At 41.7% G+C, this 18,837-nt stretch overlaps 2 protein-coding genes across 10 annotated transcripts in view; one reads left to right on the top strand and one right to left on the bottom strand.

Moving 5' to 3' along the window:
- Window positions 1–18,837, bottom strand: part of HERC1 (HECT and RLD domain containing E3 ubiquitin protein ligase family member 1) — a 252,265-nt gene that overhangs the window by 176,549 nt on the left and 56,879 nt on the right. For all 9 annotated transcript variants that reach the window (XM_027765801.1, XM_027765792.1, XM_027765774.1 and 6 more), the window contains one exon: window positions 18,326–18,837. This exon is cut by the window's right edge and continues 1 nt beyond it. In XM_027765801.1, the coding sequence (XP_027621602.1) occupies window positions 18,326–18,837 (512 nt within the window). The remainder of the gene's footprint in view (window positions 1–18,325) is intronic.
- The window catches only part of LOC102483714 (solute carrier family 25 member 51-like), a 12,681-nt gene continuing 3,110 nt past the window's right edge, over window positions 9,267–18,837 (top strand). The window contains 1 exon segment of the mRNA XM_014593312.2: window positions 9,267–10,320. Coding sequence (XP_014448798.1) covers window positions 9,419–10,320 — 902 coding nt within the window. The 5' untranslated portion in view covers window positions 9,267–9,418.

Below are 18,837 nucleotides of genomic sequence, written 5' to 3'. Positions count from 1 at the left end.
CGTGGCCTCTGGGCCAGCCAGCTGAAACTGAAGAGAAAGATTAAGAATTTGCAACTATAAGCAACAGAAAGAACCTTTAACTGCCTTAAACCAACTGAGAAATACACTGTAGAGAAGGATTTTATCTACCTATGGACAGTGAGAAGGTGATGGATACCAGCCCTGCATTACCTCAGGCAAGAACAGGAACTACCCTGCCATTCTTAGGGAAGCCAGACACCAGAGGATAAGTCACGCTGCAGACCTCCACAACACCAATCCTGCTAACCACAAGATGGCTGCTGTGCCGCATCAACTGATGGTCAACTCTGCTTGCCAGAACTGCCTTCCGGAGACTGTATTCCATGGAGACTCACCTACAGTTGCGGAACTGCACGAGACCCACACTTGATCCAACCTTGAATGGAATCTATTTTCCCTATTGTTAAAAACTTTGGACTCGTGACCCCTCTCCCTCTACTCGCAGGTATCGCATTTTCAATGACCCCTCTGGAGGATAGCTGTCTATAGCAGAGATAGAGTATTTGGGAGAGGGGGAAAGGGCTGAGGGTCAAACATAGGATAAAAAACATATTTATATGTATGAAAGTAGAAATGGAACAGTATTGGTGACGACATGCTTGATTAAGACACTATGTAGTTTATCCTAGATGGGAAACTACACTTGGTGTGTTGTGATGATACTCAGGGAATGAGTGTTAGGCAATATAATTTAATATAAAAAAAGTAATAAGCAGGAGGAAAAAAAAATGCACATTTGAGGACTGAAGAGAGTTGTATGGACACAACTGGGGTCTACTTTATAATATGTTCATTCTACTCCCTGGGGTTTATGCCTAGGATCAGATTTGGATACATGTGTAAGGATATGTCAGCTGTGCTAGCTAGTGGATATACTTAGACTAATTGAGTTCATTGGTAGAACAATTGAATGGGGGGGTGGAAGGCATTGAGGGCAATCATGAATGTTAGGGACAATGGAGGAGGAAGATGGGACATGGCAGAGGGTGGGGATGGGGAATCTAGGATGGCAAAACAAAAGGCAAGGTATGCAGGACACAAAAATTGGGAAATCATTTGCTGAGAACATATATAAAATTTGAAATGCTGGATATAAAAAAAAAAAAAAAAAAAAATTCCTTGTTCAGAGCAATGGTATGTAATGTTTCCCCTATGTTTTCTTCTAATAGTTTCACAGTTTCAGGTTAGGTAGTGTGACTACCAGTTTTCTTCTTTTAACTCACAATTACTAAGGCCTGCGCCCTATTCGTTTTAGTTGAAAATTTAATCCATCTACAGTCAAGGTAATTACTGATCAGTAAGTACTTATTCCACCATTTTGTTATTCTTTTCTAGTTGTTTTGTAGATCCTTTCTCTCTTCTTCCCTTATTCTTTTCCTTTGTGGTTAAATGGTTTTCTCTAGTAGTATGCTTAATTCCTTGCTTTACTGTGTGTATTATAGGTTTTGCTTTGTGGTTGCTACAAAGCTTGCAAAAAACATCTCAGTTAACAACATATTATTGAGTCATCAGAAAAGTCATGACACATTTTTGCATAGAAAAACATTTCTTTAAAAAGTCATGACTTTACAAAGACCCAGTACTTTAAACTTGTAACAACTTAACTTGATTAAAAAGAACAAATCATTCTTTAGCTCCATGCTTCTTCCCACTCACATTTTGAGTTTCTGATGTCATAGTTTAGACCTTTTTTGTATTGCCTATTCCTAAACAAATTAATGTATTTTCAAGTTTTATTTTTTAGTCTTCAGAGTAAAGACATTGATGGTTTATACATCATGATTAAAGTATGAGAGTACTTCAGTATAATTTCTTTATACTTATTTATACAGTGAATTTTATATCTTCAGATGTTTTCTTGTTATATGTTAGTATCCTTTCCTTTCCATCTAAAGAATGTTCTTTAGCATCTGTTGTAGGTTAGGTCTAGTGATAAATTCCCTTAGCTTTTGTTTCTCTGGGAAAGTCTTTATCTCCCCTTCACTTTTAAAGGATAGCTTTGATGGATATAGAATCCTTAGTTGGCAGTTTTTTGTTTTGTTTTGCTTTCTGTTAGCCCTCTGAATATATTGCCTTCCTCCCTTCTGGCCTTCAAAAGGTTTTTGCTGAGAAGTCTATTGTCAGGCATATTGGAACTTCCTTAAATGAAAGTGTTTCAAAAAGCTCGTGGGAAAAATGGAATTAAACTACAAGTTCATTTTTTGCACAAAAAGTTTTTGAAATATATGCACAATTTTGCTGTTGGTTTTTCTTTGGAGAGGTCTTTGCTATAGGGCGTGTGTGCTTGCCAGAAAGACAGAGAGACAGAAAGTGAGAAATCACCCCCTAGCGGGGACGGCCACACCGCAATCCCTTATCCTCCATTCTCCTCTCGGGATCTTGGGCATGCATGCACATGCGCCCAGTGTGAGTTTAAGCCACCGGGTCCAAGACTCAAACCGTGGTTGACTACATGGGAGTCCAGTAACATAGCCATTATACCAATTGCTGGTCCCCATTCACAGTTTTTTTTTTTTTTAAATTTATTATTTAATTTATTTACTTAGGTTTCTGGCCATAGGACAAGAGTGCTCACCAGACAGAGAGATAGTGAGAGGGACAGTGAGAAATCGCCCCCTAGGGAGAGGGCAATGTCACAATTCCTTCTCCAGTCTCCTCTCTCCAAGAGGAGACACACACACCCAAACCACAGTTTCCATGTGGGAGTGCAGTGACATAACCATTACGCCATCTGCTGGTTCCTTTTTGTTTTCTCAAAGTTCACTGAGCTTCCTTAAAAATGGGTCATCTGAATTATTTGAAAGATCATACTTCTCCAGCACTTTTTTTTTAACATTTCCTTGGTCTTTATTTAGAGAATAATTTATGTAAATTATCAAAAAAAAAAAAAAAGGCAGGAGACGTCAAGTCTTCCCTGGTAGATATCAAGTTACACATCTCTAGCACTTTAAGGCAGATCTCTGATGTCATATTGCGTCCATTTTGTTGGGTCATATTTCTCTGAATCTTCTTGATGCTTGTGAACATGAGATACTGTCTGCACATTGGGGGATTATGTACTAATCCCAGTCTTCACAGTCTGGCTTGGTTTGTGCCCATCCTTCTCCAGTGGGCCTTCATAAAGTCTAAGCGGGCTACGTATTCCCCCAAGCCTGTGACTACTGCAGCTATCTCAGCACTAGAGGGTGCTCTAAACCCAGGTTTGTCACCAAAGCTGACAGCTCTGGCCTGTATAGACCTATGGATGATCCAAGGAGGGTTGATGGGCTGTGTGGCAAAACAGTCAGGGAACCAAGCCTTGAAGTCTGTCCCAGTGGCCCAGATGGGCACACCTACCAGCAGTGTCCCGAACAGGCAGGACTAGAGGAGAAGAGCTAGAGCTGAGACTGAGGGCCCTTAGAATCAACAGTGGGATGTGTCAGTGAGCATGCCCCAAAGGTCTAAACAAGCACAGCTCCCAGTGTTCTCTGTAGAAGTAGAATGGTTCCTGGCTATAGTGAGAAGGGCTGGAAGTGGATCCACTGTGGCATGGAGGCCAAGGCTCCAATTCCGGTGGCCCATACGGGCATGCCTCCCCACTAGTTCTCTAAATGGTGGGTGGGGTGCAGCTCCCTGATTGCAACAAGACTGGCTTCCCTGCTAAGACTGGCTCCTTCAGGTGAGCCCATCTCCTTGGCTCAGAGGGGCACATGTCTCCCAGCAAGTCTTTGCACAGGTGGACTGGGTTCCAGGCTGCAGCAGGAGAGACTAAAATTGTTACTGGGTCACTTTAAGATGTGCTGTAGGGTGGAAGCATGCCTACTACAGAGACTTAAACTTCTGAGCAAAAAGACATGGAGGAGTTTTCCTATGGGTCCCTATATAACAAATGCTAACCTGGGAACTCAGCAGAGGGTGTCGGGAGCTGAGCCGCAGAGCAATTTTCAGGTTCGCTGCCAAAACTGATGTCAGTGGGCAGAAGAGCCTTTCAGCCAAGACACCAGTGCATGTGATTTTCTCCAGGCCCTTGGCAGATAGAGTTGGTTGCAGGCTCAAAGCCAAATGTGGCTATAACCAAGCTTTCTGAAAAAGGCAGCTATTTTCAGGTTTGAACCTTGGGAACACAATGAATGGATCTACTACCTGGGTACTGGTCTTCACTCTGAAAACAGCATTCCTAAGTCTTGGGCTCCACTAGGTCTCACAAGCTACTACATGAATCCCAAGCTTAATACCAAAAAACTTCTCTCTGTGGATGGGGGCAGAATTCTTGTTGTGGGAGGATTTAAGCAGATCACCTCCTTTTCTGCCACCTTGGTAACATCACACTGATTACCTTATTAAATAATAATTTGTTCTTAGGGTCAAAGGACTATAAAAACAATTAAAAAGGTAGGGGTTTTTTTCCAGCTACACAGTTTACGTAGCCAACATCCAGTAAATGGAGTCCTGGAAAATCCTCTATGTCCAAGGGCCACCTGCTCTGCTCCCAAGGACACAGGCAAGCAAACCAGCTTGAGTCATGATCCTGACCAAAGCAAAAGAAAGTCTCTCCCTCCCTTCTTAGATTCAGCACAATCAATGTCCCAAGAAGCCAGATCTTACAAATACCTGTCTACACAGCAGTAAAGCATCTTTTTCCTAGTGCAGTTGAGTAGGCATAAATCTCTCTGGGTCTTAATGCCTGTTTATCACAGAAGCTTCGATGGGAGAATCATTATCTTTTTTTTTTTTGAGAGGTTTTTGCTATAGGGCGTGTGTGCTCACCAGAAAGACAGAGAGAGACAGAGAGATAGAAAACGAGACATCACCCACCGGGGGAATGGCCACGCCGCCATCCCTTCTCCTCCATTCTCCTCTCGGGATTTTGAGCACACTCGCACATGCGCGTGGTGTGAGTTTAAGCCACTGGGTCCAGGACTCAAACCACGGTCAACTATGTGGGAGTCCAGTGACATAGCCATTACACCAAATGCTGGTCCCAAGGAGAATCATTATCTTATTTTCATCATTCAAATCATTAAAAAATAATAAATTAGAGTGAACTCAATATCCATTGCCCCTTAAACTTCCATATTCTTAAAACTTTAGACTACAAATTCAAGTTCTTTCTATGATTTATCAACTCTGTAACTGTGAAATTTTCATCGGTCGCTTTATTTTGTACTGCAAAAACATTTATATCCTAGACAATCATTTGTCAGATATGCCATAGAAAAGTATATACCCTATTGCAGAGGAAAGATTGACTTAGGTGCTAAGATCCCGTCCAATTCTAAGAATCCATGATATTATCAATTCAAACTAATTTAGTTAACACAGTTCCTAAGTAATAAATATTTCAGACCAAATATAAAATCTCAACCAACATCTTCAAACAAAAATGCTCACAGAATTTAAATCTAGATTTTATATTAATCGAGCTTAGTTAAGTTTTTAAAGTTACACAATAGAGTTTTGAAGATTTTTGTTTGTTTTTGGAGAGATTTTCGCTATAGGGCGCGTGCGCTCACCAGACAGACAGAGACATAGAGACAGAAAGCGAGAAATCACCCCCCAGGGGGGATGGTCACGCCGCAATCCCTTCTCCTCCATTCTCCTCTCGGGCTCTTGGGCACACACGCACACGCGCCCAGCGTGAGTTTTAAGCCACCAGGCCCGGGACACAAACCGTGGTAGACTACGTGGGAGTCCAGCGACATAGCCATTACGCTAACTGCTGGTTCCCGAGTTTTGAAGAGTTTTTAAAGAGTTGTTGTATAGGGGCCAGGGGGTAGTGTGATGGTTAAGGTGCTGGACTCCCACACGGCTAATAGTGGTACGAGTCTCAGACCTGGTGGTTTGAAAATCATGCCAGGCATGTGTGCATGCATGCCTAAGATCCTAGGAGGAGAATGGAGGAGAAGGGATTGTGGCTTGGTCATGTCCCCTCAGGGATAATTTCTCACTTTCCATCTCATTGTCTCTCTCTCTCTCTCTAGCGAGTACACACACCCTATGGCAAAAACTTAAAAAAATTTTTAAGTTGTTATATACATTCATCTGTCCTTTTTATGATCCATAAACTAAATAAAACAATGGTAAAATTTTCATCAATTTACTAGAAAGATACATAATAAACATGTTATACTTTGTAATAAAAACAATAAAAATTCAGCTACTTTCAAATCACTAAAATATGAACCACACTGGAGAGTTCTCTGAATAGCTGAGTGTTACATGGCAAACCTTTTGTTATCTGAAAAGTACCCCTTGGCCTTTAAAAGTTCCTGGCCCAACTGTAGTAAAAAACACTAGGAGACAATGCTACTTGGCAGACTGAGGCCACATGAGAGGCCCAGATTCAATTTCCAGTCCATCCTAAAAGCCAGGCATAGTGGCATCACCTACTCTGGAGGTGAGTGAGGCAGGAGGATCACCACACAATGACAGCCTGGTTTAAAAAAATGTTTAATGTAAAATAAATAAACAGCTCCTATAACGAAGTCCAAGTAAATCACTGCCCTTTCTTACCCCTCTCCTGCTGCACTTAAGCTACAGAAGTTCAATTTTCTGTCTTTTCTCAGTTGACCTCTTTTTCCTTTTCACTAAGGTCTTATTTTTTTCCCAGTTGCCAGAGGGCATGTGTGCTGGACAAAGAGAAAGCACCCCCCAAAGGGGTGTGGTCATGCCATAATTCTTTCTCCTATATTTCTTTATCCCATCAAGATTTGGGGCACACATGCACACACACCTGGCATATTTTTAGAACTGCCAGGGTTAGTATTTGAACTGTGGTCAACCATATGAGGTCCAGGTTCCTAGTCACACCACCTAACCATTAAACTACAGGGCCACCCTTTCTACTAAGGTCTTTACAAACATAAAATGTAAAGTTTCTTATTGTCATTGTGGTCTCTTATCCCTTAATTGCTATTTTTAATTATTCTCCTGTGCTTGCTGTGATTAATACCATACTTCTCATAGAGCTTTCAGCTAACATAGCTTCCATTACAATCTCCAGCCATAGCACAGTGCTCAGCACCTATAGATCTTTGACTCTATTTGGCTAATTTTTTTTAATTGCTGGGTCATTAGATGCTAATATTTTTAATTGTTTAGGGTGGTGTTTCTCAAATTTTAATGTAAATGAATTACCTGGTGATCTTGCTAAAATACAGATTCTAATTCATTAAGTGTAGACAATACTGAGAGTCAACATTGCTAGGAAGCCCCAGGTAGAGGCCAGAAGATGGTACGGTGGTTAAGGTGGTTGCACTCCCACATGGCTGACAGCAGTTCAAGTCCCAGGCCCGACAACTTGCTTTTTCACTTTCCTTCTCTCTCTCTCTGTCTCTCGCTGTTCAAATTAAAATAAAAATGAATGGGGGCCAGAAGATGGTACGGTGGTTAAGGTGGTTGCACTCCCACATGGCTGACAGCAGTTCAAGTCCCAGGCCCGACAACTTGCTTTTTCACTTTCCTTCTCTCTCTCTCTGTCTCTCGCTGTTCAAATTAAAATAAAAATGAATGGGGGCCAGAAGATGGTACGGTGGTTAAGGTGGTTGCACTCCCACATGGCTGACAGCAGTTCAAGTCCCAGGCCCGACAACTTGCTTTTTCACTTTCCTTCTCTCTCTCTCTGTCTCTCGCTGTTCAAATTAAAATAAAAATGAATGGGGGCCAGAAGATGGTACGGTGGTTAAGGTGGTTGCACTCCCACATGGCTGACAGCAGTTCAAGTCCCAGGCCCGACAACTTGCTTTTTCACTTTCCTTCTCTCTCTCTCTGTCTCTCGCTGTTCAAATTAAAATAAAAATGAATGGGGGCCAGAAGATGGTACGGTGGTTAAGGTGGTTGCACTCCCACATGGCTGACAGCAGTTCAAGTCCCAGGCCCGACAACTTGCTTTTTCACTTTCCTTCTCTCTCTCTCTGTCTCTCGCTGTTCAAATTAAAATAAAAATGAATGGGGGCCAGAAGATGGTACGGTGGTTAAGGTGGTTGCACTCCCACATGGCTGACAGCAGTTCAAGTCCCAGGCCCGACAACTTGCTTTTTCACTTTCCTTCTCTCTCTCTCTGTCTCTCGCTGTTCAAATTAAAATAAAAATGAATGGGGGCCAGAAGATGGTACGGTGGTTAAGGTGGTTGCACTCCCACATGGCTGACAGCAGTTCAAGTCCCAGGCCCGACAACTTGCTTTTTCACTTTCCTTCTCTCTCTCTCTGTCTCTCGCTGTTCAAATTAAAATAAAAATGAATGGGGGCCAGAAGATGGTACGGTGGTTAAGGTGGTTGCACTCCCACATGGCTGACAGCAGTTCAAGTCCCAGGCCCGACAACTTGCTTTTTCACTTTCCTTCTCTCTCTCTCTGTCTCTCGCTGTTCAAATTAAAATAAAAATGAATGGGGGCCAGAAGATGGTACGGTGGTTAAGGTGGTTGCACTCCCACATGGCTGACAGCAGTTCAAGTCCCAGGCCCGACAACTTGCTTTTTCACTTTCCTTCTCTCTCTCTCTGTCTCTCGCTGTTCAAATTAAAATAAAAATGAATGGGGGCCAGAAGATGGTACGGTGGTTAAGGTGGTTGCACTCCCACATGGCTGACAGCAGTTCAAGTCCCAGGCCCGACAACTTGCTTTTTCACTTTCCTTCTCTCTCTCTCTGTCTCTCGCTGTTCAAATTAAAATAAAAATGAATGGGGGCCAGAAGATGGTACGGTGGTTAAGGTGGTTGCACTCCCACATGGCTGACAGCAGTTCAAGTCCCAGGCCCGACAACTTGCTTTTTCACTTTCCTTCTCTCTCTCTCTGTCTCTCGCTGTTCAAATTAAAATAAAAATGAATGGGGGCCAGAAGATGGTACGGTGGTTAAGGTGGTTGCACTCCCACATGGCTGACAGCAGTTCAAGTCCCAGGCCCGACAACTTGCTTTTTCACTTTCCTTCTCTCTCTCTCTGTCTCTCTCTGTTCAACTTAAAATAAATAAAATAAAATAAAAATAATGACTATGAATAAAATTTTTAAAAAAGAAAAGAATAAGAAGCCCCAGGTGATGCCAATGCTGCTATCTGAGGCTCACATTTTGAGTAGTAAGGCTTTAGGTCCAGACTTGTAGGTCTGGAATCACACCAGAAACTGAGACTTCAAAAATAACTGGTCCTGTCACTCCGTGGCCATCCTGTGGGTGGGTGGGGCAATGAGAACTCTAGTTATCAGAAAAGATTCCAGAAGAGAGACCAATAACAATGGAGAGAATTGGGCAAGTCATCAGCAAGCCACCATCCCCCAAAACACCAGGCCCAGATGGTGGCACAGTGAAACAAATTTTCAGAATCAGGTTCTTCATCTGAAGAAAATGGATTGGACCTCAGTGTGGTATGGCACAGCTGGTCATAGGTTAAAAAAAATCTTCATGAAGAAGAAAGATCTTAAGCAACATGATGAATTCAGAAGCTCATGAAAGGAGGCTACCAATCCTAACATCTAAACAAGAGCTTTCCCCTCACGTTACAGATGTTGGAGAAATGAAGCATTATTTGTGTGGCTACTGTGCAGCTTCCAGCAATGTAGCCATAACATTTCCCATCCAGAAGGTCCTCCTTTGGCAACAGTTATACAGAATCAAAACCCAGGATGCCATACTTCAGTTGAGGAGGGATGGATTCTGAAACTTTTATCACAGAATCCTCACCCCGTTGATACAGAAGACAATGACACTGGTGCCCATGTTTGGTCTGTACGAGGATTTGTCTTGCTTTCTCCATAAGCACGTCAGTGCCCCACAGTTTGCAACCCACAGCATGGCAGTACTTGCAGGGACAACAGAAGCAATTTTCACTCCACTGGGAAGAGTTCAGACATTGCTTCAAGACCATAAGCATCATGACAAATTTACAAACACTTATCAGGCTTTCAAGGCACTGAAATGCCATGGAATTGGGGAATATTATCGAGGCCTGGTGCCCATTCTTTTCCGTAGTGAGTTCAGCAAAGTCCTTTTCTTTGGCCTTCGTGGTCCCATCAAGGAGCATCTGCCTCCTGCAATGACTCACAGTGCTCGTTTGGTCAATGATTTTATCTGTGGAGGTCTGTTGGAGGCCATGTTCGGATTCCTGATTTTTCCAGTTAATAATGTAAATACTCACATACAGTCTCAGACTTGGTGGGGAATTTCAGTCTTTCTCTATGATTTTCACAAAATCTGGCTAGAACAGGACATAAAATTGGCAAATCTTTTTAGAGGCACCCATTTGAACTATCATCAGTCCCTCATCTTTTGGGGCATAATCAATGCACGTCACGAGTTCCTGTTAAAGGTCATATGGAAAAAAATCGTCAGGTAAGTGTCACTTATCAATTGAATAGACCTTCTAAGGAGAATGCAATTTGGCCTTATTCTTAATTGGCCAAATAAAGGCTGGTGTCACAAGTCCAGGCCACAGCGAACTAAAGGCAAAGCAGTTTTCCTAAGTAGCAACAAAAACAGAATAAAAGGATTCCATGGGGGCGGGGGGGAGCAGTCCTTGGCCCAAGAGTATTGATACACAGATAGTAACACTGCCTGGGAGGCTGGAAGCCCCATGAGAGGCCCAGGTTCAGCTCACTGGCCAACCTGAACATGCCAGTTGTGGTTACATCCCCTGCAAATTGGGAGACAAAAAGATCTCAACACTGAGAGATCTTGTCAAAATTACTCATCTTTGGGGCCAGCAGGTGGTGTGATGCTTAAGGGCACTGGATTCTCATATGGCCAACCATGGTTCAAGTCTTGGACCTGGCAGCTTACTTTCTTGCTTCCCCTTTCTCTCTCTCTCTCTCTCTCTCTCTCTCTCGTCAAATTAAAAAATAGTAATAACAAATGAAATTAAATAAATAATTTTTAATAATTACCTATCTTGGTCTCTTTCTCATCATCTCTCTCTCTCATAAAGAGGGAAAAAAAACAAAGAGCATAAAAACTAGTCCTTAGACATAGGATGTTGTGCTATTACCAGCAAATACTTTGGGATGGCCTTTCCAAACCTCGTAATTAGCTACTAGGTTGCCATAAAAGTCACAATGCATTTTTGCATAGAAAAACATAGAAGAAATATTTCACGGCTTTTCTGCCAACTCAAAATCTAGCATTTCTAGGAAAAACACAATTGCCATCTGAGGCTCTATTATATGAAGGGTACCTGTACTGATCACTAAACCAAAAGCAGAAGAGGGGGAGACGGCTGCACCTTTCTGGGAGCTTGTACTATGGCCACCCATCAGGATCCCTCCCTCATGCCCTTCTGTGGTATGGAAGAAAATGTCAAAAAGCAGCAGAAAGTTTTCAGTGACAGATCTGGGTTTAAGTCTAGACTCCCATCACTGGCCATGTGACTGAAAGGTAATTTTTCTCATCATTAGATAAGAATAATGCCCATAACATTTAGGGTTGTTGGGAAGATTAACTGAAATTTAAGTATAAAACATGCTTAGTACAGTTCCTAATATACAACAAGATCTCAAAAGTGATAGCAACAACTGTTAGTATTTTGTGCTATGTATATTGAAAAAGCAGAAAAAAATACTGAAAGCCTTTAATAAAGTCTTGCTAAATTGAAAAAACACCAAAGCAATAAAAAATCTGCAAATAGTCTATAAAGACTGTCCTTTATTTCTTTTCTCTACAAAGAAGTCAGTCGCTAAGGATGAGACTACTCCAGTTTCGGTCATTTAAGATTAAAGACTTCTCGGGCCAGCCTATGACACTCAGATTAAGGAGACTGAATCCCAATGGCCAACTGTGCAGTGTGAGTTCCAGGCCCAATGGCCTGAGAAACACACGGGACATGTGTTCATATGTGCCTCAAATCTCAAAAGGTGGAAAAATGGAGAGGGGGCTGTGACATGACCACACTCCACTGTGTTCTCCGTCTTCCTCCCTCTCCCTCTCCCTCTCCCTCTTGCTGATAAGTGCACATGCCTCCTGGCAAATTACTGTGTTGTCAGGAAAGTCATGCTGCACTTTTGCATAGAAAAGTATGTCATGACTTCCCCAACAACCAAAAAAAAAAAAAAAAGCTAAAGCTAAGAATTTTTAAAGAAATTAAATTTTGGAAAATATGGCCCATTAAATGTAAAATGCATTAATTATGATAGGAAGTACAATGGTTCAAAATAAGAGGTGTCCTGGGGCACCTGCTACCCACGGAGCAATATCACAGGGGAAGGCCTTAGAGGGGAAAGTGGGGAAGAGGCCTCCGACTCAAGGTATCTAGCATTTTGTTCAGGAAGAAAATTAAAATGACATAAATTTGTGGCTTCACAAATCCTCATTTAATATACCTTCCTCTGAAACATCTATATTCCAAAACAATGTGATATCTTTCTTTTCTCCCATTGTCTAAGATACTCAAACAGGGACTTAAGGCTAGATAGAGTACATTTCCTTATGTTATTACAGATTTTACTAAAAATTGCCTCACCGACTCCCCACTGCCTATGGAATTAAGTCTCAAAGCCCCGTAGTTTGGAATATAGGGCCCTGCCTCGCCTTGCAGCCTCTCATCTCATCCCATTCCACCCCAAACATCCAGAGGCTTGTTCTCTCACACTTCAACTGTTTTGTAAAGTTTGGTCCTCTCATCCAAAAACTTCAACTTTCCGCCAGCTCACATACCTCATATTAGAGGTAAACTCTAACTTTTCAACTAACTTCAAGGGTCCTCCACTATGCATTTTCTGATTTCTCCTCCAGTTGCCTTCTTGTGCCTCATCAGCTCCTCCCCCTGTAGATCTCTACTACGGTCCACTGTCATTCACTTGAGGCATCTATGCATCGCTCTTTCATAAAACTGTGGGCTGTGTGAAGGCATGGATGCTACACAGCTTACTCCTCTTTTTAACCCAGAACCTAATGTATCTCACAGAGTGCTCAGCAAACACCCAGTGTCATCAAAGGCTAATGGGGCCCAACCACAGTAGAGCATGCCAGTAAGACACTGCTCCTGAGCAGGCTGAGACCTGGGTTTGATTCTCAGGCCACCCTAAAAGCTCTGGGTAGTGGCAACTTGTCTGTAGTGCCAGGTACTAGAGGCTGAGGCAAGAGGATCACAACATGGCAAGACCCTGTCTTGAAAATTTCTAAAGTAGGCCAGCAGCTTGGCATGGTGGTTAAGGCAGCTAGAACCTAAATGGACAACTGCGTGGTACAAATCTCGGACACAGTGGCCTGAAAAACATGTCAAGCACAGGTGCAGGAGTGCCTAAAGTCCTAAAAGGAGGGAGAAATGAAGGAGAAGGGATTCCACTGAGACCATCCCCCCACGGCGAGGGGGGGGCTTTTCTCACTTTCCCTCTCATTTTTTTGCTCTTTCTGATAAATACACATGCCCTCTGGCAAAAATTCCAAAAATAAGAATTTTAAAAATAAAAATAAAAAGGCCAGTGGAGTTTCCACTGCTGTTTATTTTACAAAATGTGTACACTGACATTATTTCTTTACTCTTATTTAAACAGAAGTTAATAAGAGCCTTGCACACGCCCACGTAAACAAAATTAATTACATGTGTGGGTAGTGAAGCTTAAGAATTACACAAGTAAACACAATTTACAGACTGAATTTATTCTTCTTATACCATAAGCCAGGCTCTCAATTGATGGTTATGTGTCTCTTCCTCTAACTTCTACCTCGAAGATGGTTCTGTCCCATTTCTCTAGGGGTAGTAAAATCTAAGATGGGAAAATCCGGTCAGGATGGGGTCTAGTGTGCCAGGAGGGGCTCTGCATATTTCTGAGTTCTCAAACAACAAAGGAAAATCTAAGAAACAAGGGTTCTGGGTATTAAGAGCATCAGACTGTGTCACTTACCATATAAAGAGGACCAGTATAAAATACAATGAAATCTATTCCTTTCTCCTAAAACCAATCTAAGATTTAATTAAAATTCAATCTAATATAGGCCTCAGGTGACTTTGGGAGAGTTAGACTAAATCAAACACACAAGATTCTTCTTCAGAGTAAATTCAGAATTCTGAAGAAAGCAGTTTAGTTCTCAGGGCAACCCTGTCAGTAAGGAGCTATTTTATATGGTATGGACTTGGAGAGGGAGGAAAGATGTGTTTCCTGGCTCAGTGTAGAAGAATAAGAGATCAAGTAAAGAGAAAACTGAAAAGCTAGCAACAAAATTAATTTATTATATGTTACAACTACTTTTAGATTAACCTTTATGAAAAAAATTGATTTAACATAAACCATAATACAAATTGAATACAGTAGTCAGTTCTTTTGCTCAGTAGATGTATAAATTTAATCTAATTGCCTCAGTTACTTCATCTTTTTTTGGGGAGAGATTTTCGCTATAGGGCACGTGCGCTCGCCAGAGAGAGACATAGAGACAGAAAGCGAGAAATCACCCCCCAGGGGGGATGGTCACGCCGCAATCCCTTCTCCTCCATTCTCCTCTCGGGATCTTGGGCACGCATGCACATGCTCCCGGTGTGAGTTTTAAGCCACCGGGTCCGGGACGCAAACCGCGGTCGACTACGTGGGAGTCCAGACATAGCCATTACACTAACTGCTGGTTCCCCCTATTTCTTTACATATTCCCTCAGTTACTTCATCTTTTTTTTTTTTTTTTTTTGGAGAGATTTTCACTGTAGGGCGCGTGCGCTCGCCAGACAGACAGAGAGAGACATAGAGACAGAAAGGGAGAAATCACCCCCCAGGGGGGATGGTCACGCCGCAATCCCTTCTCCTCCATTCTCCTCTCGGGATCTTGGGCACGCACGCACACGCGCCCGGCGTGAGTTTTAAGCCACCGGGTCCGGGACACGAACCGCGGTCGACTACGTGGGAGTCCAGCGACATAACCATTACGCTAACTGCTGGTTCCCTCAGTTACTTCATCTTTAAGATGAGAGTAAAAAACATCTTCTTCACAGATTAACATAATTGAATGAGCTAGTATGTATAAAGCATTTTGTGGGTGCTAGGCACTGAACAAAGGTTAGTTCTCCCCCTCTCTCGTTCGAAGTATTAGGTTTAGCAGTAAACTAAAAAAGCCTAGGGGGGTGGGGGGAACCACCAGACGGCATAGCGGTTATGTTGCTAGACTCCAACATAGTCAACAGCAGTTCAAGTCCCAGACCCAGGGTCTTAAAACTCATACCGGGCAGGAATGATCCCAAGAGGAGAATGGAAGAGAAGGGATTGTGGCATGGCCTTTTCCCCCAAGGAGGGGCAGGGATGTCATTTCTTACTTTCTCTCTGTCTCTCTCTGTCTCTATGGTGAGCCCACATATCATATAGCAAAAAAAAAAAAAAAAAAGCCTAAAAAGGAAAGAAGGATTGAGGTCAGCAGGTGGTGTAATGTTTAAAACTTGAAAATACACACACCTGTGTCCCTGTCTCTCTCTGTTGAGTGCATTTGTCCAAAATCTCAAGAGGAAAATGGAGGCGAAGGGACCACTGGCATGGTCACCCCTCTGGGGGTGAGTTCTCTCTTTCTCTCTCTCTCTGTCTCTCTCAGGCAAGTATACACACCCTATGGCAAAAACCTTTAAAAAAAAATGGGGAACTGAATGGGATATTAGAGGTTAACTAAATGAAAAACAAAATGCATTGTATGTGTAGGTAAATATACTTAGTATAAAGATGTCTTTGGCTTGTAGTTGATTTAAACTCCTACAGACAGTCAGTAACTATGTAATACAAGCCTGTTTCAAACATGCTAAAGGACAATGAGGCTAAACAGAAATGAGGAAAGAAGTCTAAGCCCAGCTCCATGGCCTAGTAGTTAAGGCAGCAGGATCCCACATGGCCTACCAGCTCAAATCCCAGCCCCAAAGGCTTGAAAACATACCAGGCATATGTGAGTGCATGACCAAAATAGGAACAGAGATGGAAAACAGATTGTGGTATGACCATGCCCCATAGGGGCGGGGGAGGGTTTGCTTTCTCACTTTCTCTCTCTCTCTCAGGAGAATACATATACCCTCTGGCAAATTTTAAAAAAGAAAAAGAAATCTAGTTTCCTGGGGTATCCCCTACCCACTAGTGAGCAATATCATAGGATGAGGCCTTAGAGGGTAAGGTGAGGAACAAGCCCCTGACTCAAGGTATCTAACCTTTTGTTCGGGAAGGAAATATGTCATGGGTGAGTATAAACTCATATAACTACATTGTACAATAGTTAACTCTTTTGTAACAAATGCATCCAAAATAAAGAACCTATAAAATGAGGAATTAAGCTACTTCTCACAGAAATATTAACATGCGAGGCTCAGCACAGGCAGTTGGCACTATTGCTACACAATGTTGGAGCTATGTGAGAGGCCTGGATTCAGATCCTAGGTGAATCTGAACATGCTGGGCCTCAACCCACCCATGAAACTAGCTGTCTTTGATGCTGGGAAAGGACTGCTGGTGAGGCCCTGTTAGTGAAACCTAGCTCTGTCTCTCTCTCTCTCTCTCTCTCTCTCTCTCTCTCTCTAATGCAGTAAATTTATAAATACTTGTTAAAAGTTATATTAACATGTGACCATGAATAAATACATTATTTTGGACCATTAAATGACATTACAGGTATGAAAGCAGTGTAAAGTGAAAGAATGTTATCAGAAAGTATAAGAACCAGAAAACAATTAGAAAAACAGGGGCAGCAGGTGACTAAGTGGCTAAGGCACTGGACTCCCACATGGCTGACTGTGGTTTGAGTCTTGGGCCTGGTGGCTTAAAAATCACACCGGGTGCGTGTGTATGTGTGCCCAAAATCCTGAGAGGAGAATGGAGTAGAAGGGATGGCAGTATGGCCATCCCCCCTGGTGAGTGATTTATCACTTTCCCTGTGTCTCTGTCTCTCTCTGTTGAGTGCATGTGCCCTATGGCAAAAACCTATAAAAACAAAACAAAAATTAGAAAACCAGTGAGAGGATTTAAACATTGAGTAAGAAAGCACAAAGGGGCCTAAGTGCCTTCCACAACTGTTCCCTGAAGCCTTCCCTATATCATTACATGCCCGGGCTCTGGGTTCTCAGCTCAGGTGATCATAGGACTCATGGCAACATTACACATCCCAACAGGATACTGCATGCTTTGCTTTTCTCACTTTTGTTAACGCCAAGAAATTCAAATTTTTTAAATAAATATTTTATTTTCTAAAAGTTCCAAGTACTTATCTATAACAAAATTGCAAACATGGCCCAATTATTTACCATTCAGTTCACAAATGCAAAATGTAAGCCAACTGAAAATTTAAATGCCTCCAGTTTGAAAATAACTCAATATAATTTTTCTTTTTTTATATATATATAAAACATTCCTGTCATTCAAAAGCTTGTCACTGGTTTGGGGAAGAAAAAACTAGAAATACATTACATAATTAACAAGTGGCATTATTAATTATTTTAAGTTGATAAACTTGATAACTGATATTTGGTAATAAAGGACATCAAAAAGACTGATCGGTGTATCCTAACCAAAATGTCAGCCTGTAAGTGTTTAGGACTTAATAATTTGAATTTTCATTTTAACATTCAAATTTTTATTCTTGGTTTCCACAAGGTATTAAATTTCAGTCTTTAAAATAGCCATATTTTTTACAAGAATCTAGTATTCTAGTCCTTGTAATATATACTATCATAAATTTTATTGTTTATTCTTCACCATCGTATCCAAAGTTATAATAGTTAAGCAATTCATTTCCTCTGACAACACAGTCTTTTCAGAGATCTTTGCTTAGTTCATCATTTCCTTTCATTTGGGTCTCTGCTCAAATGTCACAACTCAGAATCCGTCCCTGACCACAGTAACTAAAATAGCACACGCTTTACCTCCCAATCACTGCCCTAAGCCTAGCACTCTCTTTCTTTCCCTTCCTTAGTTTTCTTAAAACTCCCCACTACCTGAAATTACATATTTATTGTTTGACATCTTCCAGGCTGGGTATCCAGGGCCTTGAATAATTCTAGTATATAGTAAATGATTAATAAAAAAACTGAAAAGGATGAAGTTGGAGATGTTTTTGGAAAGATCTTCATACACACTAGTCAAAGTCCTTCATTTTACATATAAATTTACTAAAACACAAAAAATGTTAGTTGAATTTCTCAAGTTCATCTAAGAATCCATCAAACTAAAATTACAAACCTAGCTCCTCATCCAGTGGTCTTTAACACTGTACCAACTAGTCTGTCACTACATGTAAACAAATGCAAAGGTCTCTTCCTTTGAAGTACATAAAACCTTTAATCTAATAATCACCAGAAGAACGCTTGTGTAATTCACTATTACCACCGATTCATTAAAAGCTGGGTTTGCTTTTCCCAAAACGGCCAGTTACAAATTTTAAAGTTGAGATTTATAGTACGTACCAAAGAACGCCTCATCTGCATCAATATAGTCATAAAGCAGTCAAAGCTGATCATTCCTTCCTGGCTTGAGAGTAGTTTGCTTTTCTCCATGGTGTTTACAACTGCTGATGCCCCCAAAGCCATTTCTATCCATTCAAGAAGATAACGCAGAGAGCCACGTTGAGCTGCTAAACCAAGCAGCAACTCAGAAGCTAATCTACGGCCTAAAGTGTCTGCCCCAGAATTGGGAATAGTTACTCCTTTAAGAAATGTTGTTACTTGTGATAAGCAGTCCAAGCCCATGGGAGGAATCTTGCTTTCATTTGCTAAAGACAATGGTGGCAAAGAGCTCACAACTTCAATTGCAGTGTGAATAACGTCATTGCAAAGACTGAGACCAGGTCCCGACACAGGCATCATCCAACTTTGTCTTAGAAGTGCAAATAATAAACTCAGACCAGTTCGAACTCCCATTTCTATAAGTGCATCAGTGCTTGACCGTGGACGCTCACTAACAGAATGGACATCTGCTG

This window comes from Tupaia chinensis, unplaced genomic scaffold (assembly GCF_000334495.1).
Source record: "Tupaia chinensis unplaced genomic scaffold, TupChi_1.0 Scaffold000063_1, whole genome shotgun sequence".
Taxonomy (NCBI): Eukaryota; Metazoa; Chordata; class Mammalia; order Scandentia; family Tupaiidae; genus Tupaia; species Tupaia belangeri.
This window is presented reverse-complemented; position numbering and strand designations above follow the sequence as displayed.